Source organism: Solanum dulcamara, chromosome 12 (genome assembly GCF_947179165.1).
Source record: "Solanum dulcamara chromosome 12, daSolDulc1.2, whole genome shotgun sequence".
Lineage (NCBI taxonomy): Eukaryota > Viridiplantae > Streptophyta > Magnoliopsida > Solanales > Solanaceae > Solanum > Solanum dulcamara.
This window is the reverse complement of record NC_077248.1, coordinates 10,505,766-10,518,538: the sequence shown is the minus strand read 5'-3', so window position 1 is coordinate 10,518,538 and position 12,773 is coordinate 10,505,766. Positions and strand designations below refer to the sequence as shown.

Sequence of the window (12,773 nt, the reverse complement as noted above, 5' to 3'; positions counted from 1 at the left end):
TAACTTAAAAAGTTTTTCTATATATGGGGCTAACATTGAAACATGGATTAACGGAAGAAGGTAAATTACATTTCCTTTCTAAGCGTCATGTAAGGAAACATCACAATAGGATTTCAATCACAAATGTAAGATTGCTATACTATTCAGTGTTAATGGTCAGAGCAACAGCATTTATGGTTTCATGAAACAGCTACTGTACTCTGCTCCGCTTCAAGCTGCACGACGGGCACTTATATTGCTTTATACTCTCAGCTTTAGCAGGTGTTATCTTAACACACTTCCCATGGTACCACCTCTCGCAGATGTCGCAGCCGATCCAAAATTCATCAGCACTATAATTCCCACCACAGCTACCACATAGTGTCTCACCATGTTCTTCTTCCTCCGTGTAACTTTCATCTGCAAGCTTTGGTGTGCTTTTGGCCTGACCATCAGTAGATTTCTACAGAATGTAAGAGAAGATTTTGAGTGGCCAGGGACTAAAAAAACACAAATGTTAAATCAGGACATACTGAAAGAGAAACTACAAGGAACTCCATATAGAGTTTAATGGTCTTAATCTCGAGCATTAATAATCTGAAGATCTTACAGTAAGCATATTAATACAAATGCACCACTGATTCAGGAACAACAGAGAGAAAGTAATACCTTCATACTACCACGAGATTTGCTTCCACTATCAGCAGTGGGCTTCTCTTTTACATGCTTTCTTTCTGCCACAATTTCAAAAGCCGTTGGGAGTTCATTGATCATGCTGAATAGACGCTTCCTACACAAGAAGCAACAATTGAAAGCCAGAATAATTCTTTTTTCCTTCTTAAACATTGAGAAACCACATCATATTATGCACATTCCTTTTGTCGAATAGCAGAAACTAGGAGATAAACTTTGTAATATATAATAACCCAAACACTCATTGAGTAAACATAAAAACTAAGACAAAATTGGATTTTTTGCCCGACAGTAGCCAACTTACAAAAAGAAAGTAGAAGAGAAAACTTAAAGAAGGTTACTTGTAAAAAAGTTGTAAAGATACATAAAGAAGGTTACTTGTAAAAAAGTTGCTCCCTCTATTCCAGATTATGTTACCCTATTTCCTTTTAACCTATTCCAAAAACAACCTCTCTCTAAATTTGGAAACAATTCAACTCAAACTTCCCATTTTTATCCGTAATGATAATCTTTTATAGCCCCACAAATGTAATGACATGTTTAAGACTGTCAGTCTATACATCGTGTTACCACTTAGCAGAGTCGCTAATCCCTTATATGTGCTTTCAAAAGTCTTATGGCCACACAAATATTATGACACAAATTTAAGAAGTCTTCCCTTTTTTCTTAAACTCCACCAGTCAAATAAGTTCACATAAACTGGAAGGGAGGACGTATTAAATAAAGAAAATTACAGATACACCGAAATTTGTAATTAGGCAGAATGTTGCTATACTATTAAGCTAAACAAATATAATGTATCAAGAATATCCTAACATATAACTAAATTAATTTTCTTGACTATTACACGCCCTTTTAAACTTAAAGTAGCTAAGCAACTTGAGTTTGCAAAACGAAATTGAAATATCAAGCAGATTATGCCAGGAAAAAAAGAATAGATTTTGAAGATATCTATATTTACAGTATAATACAGTATAGCTGTATCTGTTAATCTTAAAACTTCTATAAAACCTGTGTACTGAACTAAGACTCGATATTTACCCTACACCAAAATTATAGATTTTGAAGACATCAATTTTTGCAATAGTTAAATAATTCTTCTGATTCTCAAAACATCAGTTATTTCTTTCCAACCAAATGGTCCAAAAGATGCAAAGAGATATGGCTTTCCAACTTTGCTTCAGATTATTCCTGACCTTTTTATTCCACCAACAAATCAATAGGTCTTTCACCAATCATATTCAGCAACAGATCCCATAACTGTTTTGTATGACTGCAAAGGAAAAACAGATGTTCTGCAGATTAATGAGAATTTTCATGGAAAAAGCATCTATTGCACAAAGGAATTCCCCTATCTGCAACATATCTTGAGTTAAACATGCATTTCTAGCTGCAATCCAACAAAAACAAGCTACTTCAGGTGGTGCTTGTGATTTCCATTACATCTTTTATGGTCAAATTAAATCCCAGTGGCCTATTAGTTTTAGCAATAGACTATAACAACTATCTGCTGAATATTTGCCATCATTTCCATCTGTCCAAATCTACTAGCACCAACGATCAAAGGCTCCAACTAATGTAGAAGTTGACCAATTTCGTGAACTTCCCAATCATTAAAGTTTCTCCTGAAACTGAAACTCTATTATTCCCATGTATGCCACTCTACATACACTTGCTACTGCACACTGTTTATTCCTTCTTAAACTATACAATGTAGGAAATTTTGTTCATCAGTTTATCATCTCCAGAGAAAAATCTGTTCAGAACTTGATTCAACTCCAATTTCCAACCTTCAATAAAATAAAACATCAGAAATTTAGGCCATAATCAACTTATGTGCTCTGATAATCTAGCTTTTGAAGGCATGGACACTGCACAGGGTGTCCAAGATACTTCTCTACCATATGTGGTGTCGATAAGCTGCTTCCTCATTTCCTCTTCATTTTCATTTTACCTCCACAGCCATTTGAATAACAAACTCTTGTTATGAAGTTTTGGGGAGAGGTGATTAGACAGGATATAACGCAACTTCATATCACCGAGGAAATGACCTTAGATAGAAAGGAGTGGAGGTCGCGTATTAGGGTAGAAGGCTAGTAAGGAAAGAAGGCTAGCAAGGGTAAAGTGTGGTATTGTCCTGTGACGGTCTTAGGCCTCGGCGTGCCAGTTTAGATGTGTTGTTACTGCCATCTGACTAACATTTTCTTGCTATTAATATTGTTCTTGTCTTGTAGAATTTGTAGCGCTTTTTGTTTTAGCTGATATGGTATATATATATATTGTTGCTCTCTCTTTCTTGGAATAGGTACTTTTAAGCCGAGGGTCTTTCAGAAACAGCCTCTCTACCTTGCGTACACTTTATCCTCCCCAGACCCCACTTGTGGGATTCCACTGGGTATGTTGTTGTTGTAACTCCTAGACCATCAGTTTTCTTATCCTTCATAACTTTCTGCCACTTAACAAAAAGGAACTTTTTCCTTTCAAAATTTCCTTCTGATCCACCGACGTCTGTATGGGCATTCTGGGCAGGCCGCAATAAGTTTGGATCCTTATGTGCTTTCTTTTGTTATACTAGCGGCGGCAAATCTATTAGTAAACAGGAGCCGCTATCGCTCACCCTGCTGGATGTCACACACCTTAGTCTTTTTTCCACCATCCTCTGCCGTAGCAGAAGCAGCAGCGGCAGCGGTCAGAGACCTAAGAAATGGGGTACCCGAACTGAGCTCCGATAAAAAAGAAATGATTTGACTTTCCCGTAGTGAAAGGGGTAATCTCGGACTCGTAGGATAGGATTGTGCGTGCCGGGCACTTCGGGTCCGGCATCGACAGTGGCAGTACGATTCTATCCGTTCAAGTCTTGGTCTACCGGTGCGTATCGACCAGTGCAGTGTTGTAGCTAAAGCTGAAATGAGACGACAGAACGAGTGGCTTGCTTGTACAAAGAGCATGCCCAAGGGGGCTAATACGCTCACTGCGCACTTGCATTACTAGTATGTGTGAGCCTTCCGCCGATTGAAAGAAAAGCCGGCCGGAATTCGAGAACGGTCGAAACAGACTTCTCATGGTCTTTTCAACACAGCTAGGAATGGGAAAAAGTGACATCAAATATGTAGGAACTCTATCCAATACACCATTAATTAAAGTGAGCGACCCAACAAAGGATAGGCACTGTTTTTTTTCTGGGGGCTAGCTTCTTAGCACATATATCTAAAACTCCTTGCCAAATCCTTTGATCATCAACTTAGAACACAGTGGAAGCCCTAAATAAACAATAGGGAATTTCTCAACTTACATCCCATCAACTCGGCCAATTCGTTTGATGTTGTCATCCACATTAACACTGAAAATGTTGCTATCCAATCCTGCACATTCTTGTTACTTATTGATGCATAAGGCAAATGCCATAGATTCCTTGCATCAAGTCTTGCTTAGAGTTCTCTGATTTAGCAAATCTGAAGAAAGCTACATATATGAGATCCTTTTATAAATTTAAGACTAAAATATAACTTTTACTAGCGCTGGGTAGTGAACAATTTGGAGCAAGTGTGAGATATAGAGAACCCAAAGGCTTAAGATACATACTATTCACCACTGATGGATCAAAATAAGTTCAAATTGAATGAAATATATAGAGGTTTCAAAAACACGCAGAACCAAAAACGAATCTTAGAGCAGGATTATGGGACACCCCCTTTCCTGCTAAAGTCAGTTCCTTAACCACTAAAACATTCGATTTTAGCCAGTTAGCACCTTTACTTACATATTGATAAAACAAAGCCAGTTAGCGACTTTACTTTTATTGATAAAATAACTATCAAATTTCTTAGCATAAGCAACAAAAGAATAGCAGGAACCATAAGGGAGTCACAGAGAGATAACCAATACAGAAAAATTAACCTATTTCTTTTAAGAGTCAAGAAAAATATTACTGTAGTTTGTATTACAGTAAAGAGAGAGATCAGGTAGATCGCAGCTAGATAAAGAGAAAGAGTGGAGACCGGACCTGCATTTCTTAAAAGCATTTTGCATTTCTATGTATACCAATTTATCCCAATTCCAAGCAACATCAAGTGTACCTTTCACTTTGGTTAAGACGAGTTCCAAAAAAGAATGCCACGGAAAGCAACCAACAATCACTGTGCACGGCAACCAGTGAAAGCCAATCTCTCCGATTCATCCCATCCCTGGCAAAATTTATTCCTAGAGCTGGCTCTGGTAGCTCAGGTGGGACTTCTTCAGCAGGAAGGTTGACTTCCCAGGTCTCATTCGGATGTCCGTATAGGCACAAATTTTCTTTCTCTACACCCAAGTAATAAAACATGAATAACACAACAATCTATCAGAAAAGTCAGGACCATACAAATTTAGCACACAAAAGTACTTTTTTCTAAATTTACAAAAACTAAATAAGTCACAGAAGGCCAAGTAAAACATTTTAAAGATCCAATTTTTTGTTTCATTTTGTGTAGTAGGCACAAAGCATGAAAGCCGGTCCTAGTTGATAAGCCAGGTCAGGTATTTAATGGAAAAGATCAGCGAAGTAAGCTCATTATTCTCCGGGTTTCAAAGTTGGAAAAAGTGAATTTATCAACTATCAAAATAACAATATGTTATGATCCTATTGTAATTTGTCCCAATTTCCCTTTATTTTCCCTTGTTTAGTCACCGTTAGTGTTATCAAAGGCGAAATGCGCAAAAGGCTTTAAGGTCCATTGGGGCTTTAAGCGCAAAGTGCAAATAAAGTGTAGGCTTTAATGACAAAAGGCGCAAAGGGTGAGAAAAATACAAATATATATGTTTAGTCAAGACTAATAATTATAAACATGAATGAAAAATATACGACCAAAGAAATTGAAAAAAAATTATGATAAAGTGAAAAAATTATGATAAAGTGAAATATCAATTGTTTAGTGTCACTTCTTCAGAAGAGGCTCATTGGCAAGGAAAAGTTTGCCTTAACCTTGATGACGAAACTAAAGCGCACATAAAGCGAGGCGAAGCGCTCAACACGTTTTGAGCCTCGCTTCAGGGCTTAAGCGCGCCTTTGAATACACTGTTGTTAGTTAGTTAGTTAATGAGTCACGTGACTGGCACATGCTACAGAAGTCGGTTAGAAGCTGTTAGAAAAGGAGTTAGTTAAAACTAACTTCCTGAACTCCTTCCAATATAAGTAGCAGACTTGTAGCTATTGTGATCAATTTTTGGAATTCAAAAAGATCAATAGAAATTCTTTCTCTTTCTTCTCTCTAAATCTAGGGTACTTGGAACTCTTGGGAAAGCTGTTCAAGAGCAATTCTTCTGAATTTTCCTCTTTAGGCGATCTCGCGTTATCAAAATTCCATTTGATATTCAAGGAACCCATCAGTGGTATCAGAGCTTTCAATTCTCTGACCATAGCCATGGGGGATCATAACACTCGAATGCAGGAAATTTGCAAAGAGGTTGACACTCTCAAAGGATCTATTGAAGGAGTAGTCAACTCGATGTCTGGAATTTGACAAGTTGTTGATGAATGTGTCGATCAAGCCATGATTGAAATTAGGAGGTTGTTGATAGAGAATCAGAATGGTGGGGCGAATCCCCCACAAGGGAATGGCGAGGATACCCAGGAAGGTCGCGGTAATGGCAGACAGGAATTATCAGGTGTCAACTAGAAATTTTCAGGTAGAATTCCCAAAATTTGATGGCGAAGGGTTATGGGATTGGTTGTATAAGTGTGACCAATTTTTCGATGTGGATGAGACTCCTGAGGAGTTGAAAGTGAAACTAGCATCATGCAGTCTAGAGGGCAAAGCATTGCAGTTGCATCAAGCTTACATGAGGGGGTAGATTAACGAGGGAATGACCAAGATGGGATGAGTATGTTCAGTGTCTATACTCGAGATTTGGGACTGAACTTTTTGATGATCCAATGGGAAACTTCAAAGACTTGAGACTGGTAAGCTCTGTTCAAGACTATATATATATCGTTGATGAATTGTTGACTAGAGTGGATTTATCAGAACATTATGTAGTGAGTTGTTTTGTTAGGGGTTTGAAACCTGAAATTGGTGTTCCTGTGAAGATGATGGGTCCTAGAACTTTATCTAAGGCTATGAGTTTGGCAAAAATCCAAGAGCAAACCTTGGTAGTGCAGAGACAGGTGTTTACACCTTCTGCAGTCTTACCTATTCCAAGGACTTTTTCCAGATCATCCCCCAGTCAACTCTTCTTTTGTCCAAAATTACAACCTGCCAGCTAGAAATACTCAATCATTTACCAAACCACAACCAAATATTGTCCCCAAAAATAACTTCAGAAATGCTAAATTGCTAACACCTAAGGCGATGGATGAGAGGAGTAAAGGGTTGTGTTTTAATTGTGATGAAAAATACTCTTCTGGTCATGTTTGTAAAGGGAAGAGATAACTTTTCCCATGGAGGTAGAAGAGGGAGAAGAGACTATGGAGGATAGGGAAGAAGATGTCATGATGGATACTGTTGAACTTTTGTCTATGATGGGCCAAAATTTTGAGACATGAAGGGGCTATTTTACCTCATGTTTCAGTTCATGCCATGAATGGGCTTCATGACTTTAGAACCATGAGGGTCACTGTTTCTGTTGAGGGAAAGACTATCCAGGTCTTGTAGATTCTAGAAGCACACATAACTTTCTGGACTTAGATACAACCAAGAGATTGGGATGTTTGCTGACCACTATCTCACCTTTTTATGTGTCCATAGCTAATGGAAAGAAGGTCCAAAGCAATTATGTCTGCGAGAACTTGACATGGAAGATGCAAGGGGTCACTATTGAATCAAATATGTTGACTTTACCTATAGGAGAGTGAAATATGGTGTTGGGAATTAAGTGGTTAATCTTTTTAGTTGATGTTCTATGGAACTTCAAGAAGCTCAAAATGGAGTTCAGTGTAAAGGGTCACCAGGTCTCCTTGAGGGGCATGCAACCCCCTGCAAATAAGTTCAGCAAGACGGAATGGCTAAGTTGTTGGCCAAACCACTGGAACTTTGCAAGGTCTCAGTAGGAGTATTCAGAGAGGAACCATCACCAGAAGGTGCTAGCTTATTCTCACTTGAAGTAGTTGAAGTAGCTCAAGATGAAGAGGCACATGAAGAAGTCCAGGATCTGTTGCAGAAATTCCAGGATTTGTTTGAGGTTCCTAAAGAGTTGCCTCCTTCTAGGAGCCATGACCACAGGATCACACTAAAAGAAAGGACTTCACCTATCAATATCAGACCCTACAGATATCCTACTATTCAGAAAGATGAAATGGAAAAGTTGGTGGATGAAAGAGGATTTTTCAAGGGAAAGAATGCTCTGTACAGAAGATTAAGTGGAAAGTTATTACTATGTTAGGTTCTTGGTGTAAAGAACAGAATGTAGAAGAAGAAATTCAATTAGTGGATTTTATAGGATCCTTGTAAGTATCCATGACTCTTTTTTGTAAATTTTTGTAGGTGGCCAGCATAGCCCTGAATGCTGATGAATACAAATTTACCAAATTCAAAAAAAAAAGTGGTGGATGAAATGCTAAGCTCAGGAGTCATCAGACACATCACCAGTCCCTACTCTTCTCCCATTGTAATGGTGAAGAAGAAGGATGGATCTTGGAGAATGTGTGTGAAGTGTGAACTACAGGCAATTGAATGATTTCACAGTCAAAGATAAGTTTCCAATCCCTATTATTAAAGAATTACTTGATGAATTACATGGTGCTAGAGTCTTCACTAAGTTGGATATGAGATCTGGCTACCACCAGATCAAGATGTTTGAACCTGATATTCCCAAAACTACTTTTAGAACTCACCATTTGGCTTGACAAATGCACCTTCAACCTTCCAAAGTCTCATGACCAGATCTTTCACAAGCACCTTAGGAAGTTCATCCTGGCGTCTTTTAAAGAAATTTTAGTATATAGTCCAACTATGTCTGACCATATATAGTCCAACTATGTCTGACCATGTAATCCATTTGAGAACCACTTTTAAGATTTTGAGAGATTAGACCCAATTTGTCAAGCACAGTGTGCATTTGGTGTGTCTGAGATTAACTATTTAGGTCATATTATCTCTGAACAAGGTGTAGCTATGGATCCACACAAAGTAAAAGCAGTGGTGAACTGTCCTTTACCAATGACTATCAAACAATGGTTTTCTAAGCCTTGTTGGCTGCTATAGGAGATTCATAAAGGACTATGGAAGCATTGCAAGACCTTTGCATGATCTGTTAAAAAAGAGCAAGTTTTCATTTGGGGGGTTGGGGGGGGGGGGGCAGCACAACATTTGAGGCACTCCATATTATCTCAGCACCAACACTTGTTCGTCCTGATTTTCCCAAGAATTGCCTCAGGTGGAGACATAGGAGCCGTGCTGACTCAAGGGAAGAAACCTATTGCATTTTTCAGCCAGGGGTTATGTGATAAAAATAAAGCTCTGTCAATTTATGAGAGGGAACTCCTTGTCTTGGTATCAGTAGTTCAGAAATGGAGGCCATATCAACTGGGTAGGCATTTTGTGTTGGGCAAGATTGGTCATCATAGCCTAAAGTACTTGTTGGAGCAGAAGATTACTACACCTAGTCAACAGAAATGGTTGATCAAGTTGTTGGGATATGACTACAGCATTGATTACAAGAAAGGAAAAGAGAACAGTGTGGTTGATGCTCTTTCCAGAATAGATGGTCCTATACAACTTAACAGCATATCTGGGGATCATTCTGATCTTTTAGAAGAAGTTAAACAATCTTGGTTGACAGATTCTACACAGATGAAACTGATTCAGACCATTCAGGCTGGACTTCCACACAAGCCTTATCTTAAATATCATGTTGATGTTTTGAGCAGGAAGGGCAGATTAATGGTGGATGTAATGAAGCTCTGAGGAAGAAGCTTTTGACTTTATATCATAGAAGTGCTTTAGGTGGTCATTCAGGGATCAAAGCAACTCTACAGAGGTTGAGACAAGATTTATTTTTTTTTTGGAAAAGGATGAAACAGGAAATGTATGCATTTGTGAGGCAATGTGATGTGTGTCAACAATGCAAAGAGGCGAATGTTTCTTATCCTGGTCTGTTACAACCTTTGTCCATCCCTACTGGAGTTTGCCAAGACATTTTAATGGAGTTCATTGAAGGATTACCTCCTGTTGTGGGAAAGAAAGTGATCTTTGTGGTGGAGGATGGATTAAGTAAAGTTGCTCGCTTCTTACCTCTTAAACATCCATATTCAGCTTTGGATGTGGCTCAACTCTTCATGAATGAGATTTTTCGGCTACATGGCATGCCTAAGTCCATTGTCTCAGACAGAGATGTTGTCTTAACAAGCAAGTTTTGGAAGGAGCTTTTCACTCTCCAAAAGGTCTCTCTTTTGACTGCCACTGCATACCATCCACAGACAGATTGGTAGACTGAAGTGGTTAACAGGTACTTAGAGGGTTACCTCAGATACATGACATTTGAAAAGCCTAGGGAATGGCCTATGTGGTTACCTTTGGCTGAGTGGTGGTACAACACCACCTTACATTCTTCAATCAAGATGACCCCATATGAAGTGGTATATGGTAAACCACCGCCACCCCTCTTACCTTACTTAGCTTTTGACTCTCAACTGTATGTTGTTGACAGAAGCTTGATGGCAAGGGAAGCTACTTTGAGGTCTCTCAAGGATTGTCTAATCAAGGCTCAATGTAGAATGAAAGCTCAGGCTGATAAGGGTAGAACTGACAGGTGCTACAACATTGCTGATTGGGTATATATAAAGTTGCAGAAGATAGCACTTGGGAAGCTCATCACACTTTTTGTCAGCAATTTCCTCAATTCCACCCTTGAGGACAAGGATGTTGTGATGGGGGGAGTATTGTTATGATCCTATTGTAATTTGTCCCAATTCTCCTAATTTTCCTTTATTTTCCCTTGTTTAGTCACTATTAGTTAGTTAGTTAATGAGTCACGTGACTGGCACGTGCTACAGAAGTCGGTTAGAAGCTGTTAGAAGAGGAGTTAGTTAAAACTAACTTCCTGAACTTCTTCCGATATAAGTAACAGACTTGTAGCTCTATTGTGATCAGTTTTTGTAATTCACAAAGACCAATAGAAATTCTCTCTTTACTCTCTCTAAATCTAGGGCTCTTGGGAAAGCTGTTCAAGAGCAATTCTTCTGAATTTTGCTCTTTAGGCAATCCCGCGTTATCAAAATTCCATTCAATATTCTAGGAACCCATCACAATAATGTTAGCACTTCTAATATTTTCCAAGGAAACTAATTTCTTGTGATTTTTGTTTCAACAACCGTTCATCCACAGTCAATTCAACTGTAACCCAAATCCCAATAATAAATCCAATCTGAAAATTTCGAGAGAACCAAATGAATCACGGTGACTAAACTGAAAAATGCTGTCAATTACAGATATTTGAGGAAAAATCAATCAAACATCACTCAATTCCAAATTAGTTGGAGCTGATTATAGGAATCTCCTGTTTCATTCCACTACTAACTAAGACAATGGCAAATTCACTCAATAGACTAAATAAACCAAAGCTCAGCAAGCAAATCAATCAATCTAAAAGATACCAACAGAGATAAATTAACTGAAAAATTTACCTGGATCGCATAGATTATAGAATTCATCCACATCTGCAACAAACCCAAATCAATTTTTTAGAAAAATTCCAAAAATTAGGGGAAAAATTCAAAGGAAGTACCATGTGTTAAAGCTCGAACTATTCCAGAACGACGAGCGCTATAATCTTTGAAGATCTCTTCTACAGTCTTCGGACTTGAAGCAATTGATGACATTTTTTTCAAAAAATAAATAAATTGAGATCTTCAGCAAAATAAAGGAAGATCAGGAAAAAACTGATCTTTAAATACAGATTTAATGAAAGAGAAAAAAATTATATATGGAATGAAATTGAATTTGGACAGAGCTGAGTTTTTTTTGGTAAATGTTTTAACGTGAGAATGTATTGGAAAAATAAAAAATTAGTTCTTTGACCAATTATATTTGTCGGATTTGTAAAACAATAAAATAATTTTTTTCTATTTAAACTCGAATATTTTTTCGAAATTCATCTATAATATATTCAGCCGAATATTTTGTTAGATTTGTAAGAAACTTGACCAAAACTCTATTTTTTAGCAGCAAAGATATAATTCTTAATTTTAAATTAAAAAAGTTATTAAGATAAACTTGCACAATTTTGGAATTTATTTTTCTTGCACAATAAAAGAAAAGAAAACAGAAACAATAGTCACATAGAATGCCTTTTTTCTTCTTCTTTTTTTTGGTATTATATGCCTCTTTGGTTTCAAAAAGATTATAACCTTACAATAATCTTATTTGGCAAATGTTTAATGACACTATTAATATTTTATTTATATTAGATCACATTTATTTGAAAAAAAATCATTAAAAGTGTACTATTTTATTTAAAATTTTATTTATTTTAAAGATAACTTTGAAATATTGTAAAATCTTCTCATATTTTTTAATGTCGGTGGCCAATCAAACAAGATTACATAAATTAGGACCAAAAAAATTGTATTTCTTTCCTTTTAGTCTGTTTAAACAAAAATCTCTATATATATTTACTTTTCCTTTGTTTAATATTTTTATTACTTTTCTTTTTAATTTATTTTAAAAGAATATTTTTTTACAATTATTTAATTTTAATATCTCATTTGTGATATTTAAAAGACATTTTGATACATTATACTTAACTTTAATTAAAATCACATGATGATTCAAAAATCTTATTAACTTTCGTATCAAGTTAAATTAAGAGAAATAAATTGAAACTGAAAAAGTAACTCTTTACATTCAACACCCTATATTTAACACCATAAAATTCAAAGCGCATTTTGATACATTACATATATTTTTAATTTCAGCTAAAAGATTTAATATCTTTTTTTATTTTCTTAAATTATGTCTCTAGTCAAATTAAAACAAACAAATTGAATCAGATGGAATAATAAATACTTAAAATTCAGTGAACTTAAAAGAAATTAACTTTGGAAAGTTAGGCTCACGAATTTTTAATGAACTTACTATATGTCTTGGATCACCTTCTTAAGTTAGTTATGATAGGGTGCTTAATTTGTT

At 36.6% G+C, this 12,773-nt stretch overlaps 1 protein-coding gene across 1 annotated transcript; it reads right to left on the bottom strand.

Moving 5' to 3' along the window:
• On the bottom strand, positions 1–11,549 carry LOC129876131 (PHD finger protein ALFIN-LIKE 2-like). The gene is made up of 5 exons (XM_055951467.1): positions 11,371–11,549; positions 11,270–11,302; positions 4,749–4,971; positions 649–769; positions 1–442 (listed from the first exon to the last, which is right to left on the bottom strand). The coding sequence occupies exons 1-5, from the start codon at positions 11,462–11,464 to the stop codon at positions 191–193; spliced, it is 723 nt and encodes a 240-aa protein (XP_055807442.1). The 5' UTR covers positions 11,465–11,549; the 3' UTR covers positions 1–190.
• Positions 11,550–12,773: the final 1,224 nt, after the last annotated feature.

Excerpts from the sequence above, each read along its gene's own strand:
- LOC129876131 (XM_055951467.1), bottom strand. The coding sequence starts at position 11,464 with ATGTCATCAATTGCTTCAAGTCCGAAGACTGTAGAAGAGATCTTCAAA. Across the intron at positions 770-4,748 it reads CGTCTTAACCAAAGTGAAAG|GAAGCGTCTATTCAGCATGA; the intron begins GTACACTTGATG and ends CTTCTTGTGTAG. Across the intron at positions 443-648 it reads AATCTCGTGGTAGTATGAAG|AAATCTACTGATGGTCAGGC; the intron begins GTATTACTTTCT and ends TACATTCTGTAG.